This window comes from Atta colombica, unplaced genomic scaffold (genome assembly GCF_001594045.1).
Source record: "Atta colombica isolate Treedump-2 unplaced genomic scaffold, Acol1.0 scaffold107, whole genome shotgun sequence".
Classification (NCBI taxonomy): domain Eukaryota; kingdom Metazoa; phylum Arthropoda; class Insecta; order Hymenoptera; family Formicidae; genus Atta; species Atta colombica.
In genome coordinates, this window is record NW_017259192.1 from 2,569,796 (window position 1) to 2,572,624 (window position 2,829).

Below are 2,829 nucleotides of genomic sequence, written 5' to 3' on the forward strand. Positions count from 1 at the left end.
AAGTATATTAAAGAATAAAAATATTTATTTATATTAAAAATTAAAAACGATTTATTAAAACGATTTATTAAAATAAGTTTAATATAATTTAATGTAAGTAAAGTATAAAAAAGCGGCAATTTTGAGGGTTCGAATCGAGGTTAATATTAGCGTCATAGAAATTTTAAGACTTCCATTTCCATCATATTTAATAATAACCGCTGATGATATCCCACTAAAATTGCCGAAAGTATCAATTTAGTAACTTTTTGTTTTTAATTAGTAAAGAATTATTTTGATATTATTTGTATCTATTTATATTTATATTTATACTTTTTTAATATTTTGTACTATCTGTATCTCATACAAAAAAATTAAAACGATTATCGGAGCTAAACTGATATAATTGACGATTCCAGCGTTAATTTCTTTCTTTTTTTAATATTCGATTTTTTAAAATTTCATATTATTTACCGCCCGGTACGCGATTTGGCCCGACAGCAGTGGTGTTCGAACGAGACGCTTGACTCTGCTGCTCTTTGAGTAAATTCTGCTCTCGCTTCTGCTGCCTCCTGTATAGCCACAGGCGATATCTCTTCATCAGTCTTCGTTTACCTCGTCGCCAGAGATGGGCGATGTATCTGGAAAGTGATATCAAATTATCATCTATCATAAAACATGGGCGCTGGCGAATCTTCCGCGAATGAACGACAAGGAATGATCTTGCTCGCGCGAATAGCGTCTTCGGGAGCCGTGCAACGATGACGAGTACCCACTTGACGATTTCGGCATAACAAGTAGTAGGCTCCGAAGTATTCGTGGATGAGGCGAGCGTTGAGGTCGAATGGTAACGCGCGCGCTCCAGTCGCATTCTCTCCATTTCTCGTTTCTTCGTTTCCGAAAACTGCGTCGCGATTACGACCAAGCAGAGGTTGATCATGAAGAACGAACCGATCTGCAAACGCAGGTCTTCTTTAATCCATGCTTCCCTCTTTATTTCTCTCATAATACATCTCGCGTTTGTTTTACATTTATATTATAATTATTATCATTATTTTCTCATGGTTATATTACAATTTTATTCTACTAGTTGATCGTTAAAGTTGTGACTTTAATGATAATGATGAACTATTATTATTTGAATTATTTTCAGTAGCATGTTAGATTTATATACGTTTATATACGTTTTTTTCTTAAACATTTATAGAATATTAGATACGTTTAGGAAACGTATATAAAACGTATATTAATCAATGAGTGCTATCTGGGATAGAAGTGATTTGTCTTGAAGAGGCTAAAGTATTAAAACGTTACGGCTGAATTTCTGTTAAAAATGAGCGAAGAAGGAAAATATGAATGTGAAAAATAGATAATATCTACTCATATTTTACTTATTGCGCTTGCCGTGCAATTGGGATGAGAAATGAAACACTTACGACTATCAGGAGAACGAAATATATCCAGTCCCAGAAGGAGTGGGCGTCTTGCACGTAATACATTATGTCCGTCCATCCTTCCAGGCTAATAACCTACAAATCGACATGATTGCGCTACTTAGCTTTACGGCGAAATAGCGACGAACGATATGACAAACTTAGTCTATTAATCAATTAATGTAAATTGTGACGTAAAGATATCAAAACGTTACGACTAAATTTTCGTTAAAAATAAGAGAAAGCTTATTTTAGAAGAATCATGCTACAAACACGTTGAAATACATAGCAAATGAAGTTACGTACTCATATATTTTTATCATATAAAAATGTAAAATCTTCCAGCTAGTACATTATTCATTTGCAATAACATCTTATCGAAAACCAATTCGTCCGCAATATCATCAATAGTAGTTTTTCTCTTGGCACTATCGCAGACTAATGTGCACGATCCGCGTTTCCATCGACTTTCGGGCGCCGTAAAAGTATTTTACATACTTATAAATGGGAGAAATATTCCGTGCTACATATACATGTTTCAAGTAACATGTACACATGCATACGTAAATTATTCTGAACAAATGTAGGACGAGTAACTAAAGCGCTCACAAGAAATATCGCAACCCAGGCGAGACCGATGTTATCGAATGAAATTGTTCCTTGGAATGGATTGTTGCCCTGGCCTTTGCATTCGGTGTAGTAGTAGTTCCAATTAACGCAAGTATCATTGTTGATGAACGTGACGTTACTGTTTGGCACAGCGGTACTGTTGCACACCAAGTTGCCTGAATGCGAAAAATGCCGTTTGACTATGATGAAGCAATCAATTATCCGAATGTGTACAACGTCAATGGATATAACGTGATAGATTTATATTGAATAGTCCAGAATAAAGAAAATTTGACTTTAATATTTGTTACAATATTTTTCATCAAGGTTAAAAAATATTTATTAAATGTTTTTGAATTTTAGATTTCTGTAACATCCCCTGTATAAAGCAGTTCTAATTTAATTCTACGCGTGATTTAGAGATTTAAATTTAATGGAATTTTATGCATATAATATTTTATTAAATTATTTTACAAATTCATTTGAAATTTATTGATGGAGGATGTTCTCACCGAGTTTGAGAGGTGGCAGATTACTGCAGGAGTGCATCCCGCTGTCGTCGGGACGCGAACAAATGTAATCCTGACCCTGATACTCGAAATACTTCTCCAGATCGCTGGAAAATCAACAGAGCGATTAAAAATTTATGAACACCGATTCTCGCGTAGAATCTTAAGTTTAAAGACTTGCATACATATGCCTTATTATGCACGGATGCACTCTTCACATGCTTCGCTTATACATTGTAAGTAGATATGCAGAGCGTGTTATAATATATATAGTATAATATGTATACATATACATATAT

The 2,829-nt window shown here is 34.1% G+C and overlaps 1 protein-coding gene across 1 annotated transcript in view; it reads right to left on the reverse strand.

Annotated features, from left to right (window-relative positions):
• Positions 1-2,829, reverse strand: part of LOC108692010 (voltage-dependent T-type calcium channel subunit alpha-1G) — a 49,823-nt gene that overhangs the window by 24,367 nt on the left and 22,627 nt on the right. The window contains exons 6-10 of the mRNA XM_018200087.1: positions 2,534-2,637; positions 2,022-2,197; positions 1,416-1,508; positions 756-934; positions 454-620 (exon numbers count right to left, since the gene is read on the reverse strand). Coding sequence (XP_018055576.1) covers positions 454-620; positions 756-934; positions 1,416-1,508; positions 2,022-2,197; positions 2,534-2,637 — 719 coding nt within the window. The remainder of the gene's footprint in view (positions 1-453; positions 621-755; positions 935-1,415; positions 1,509-2,021; positions 2,198-2,533; positions 2,638-2,829) is intronic.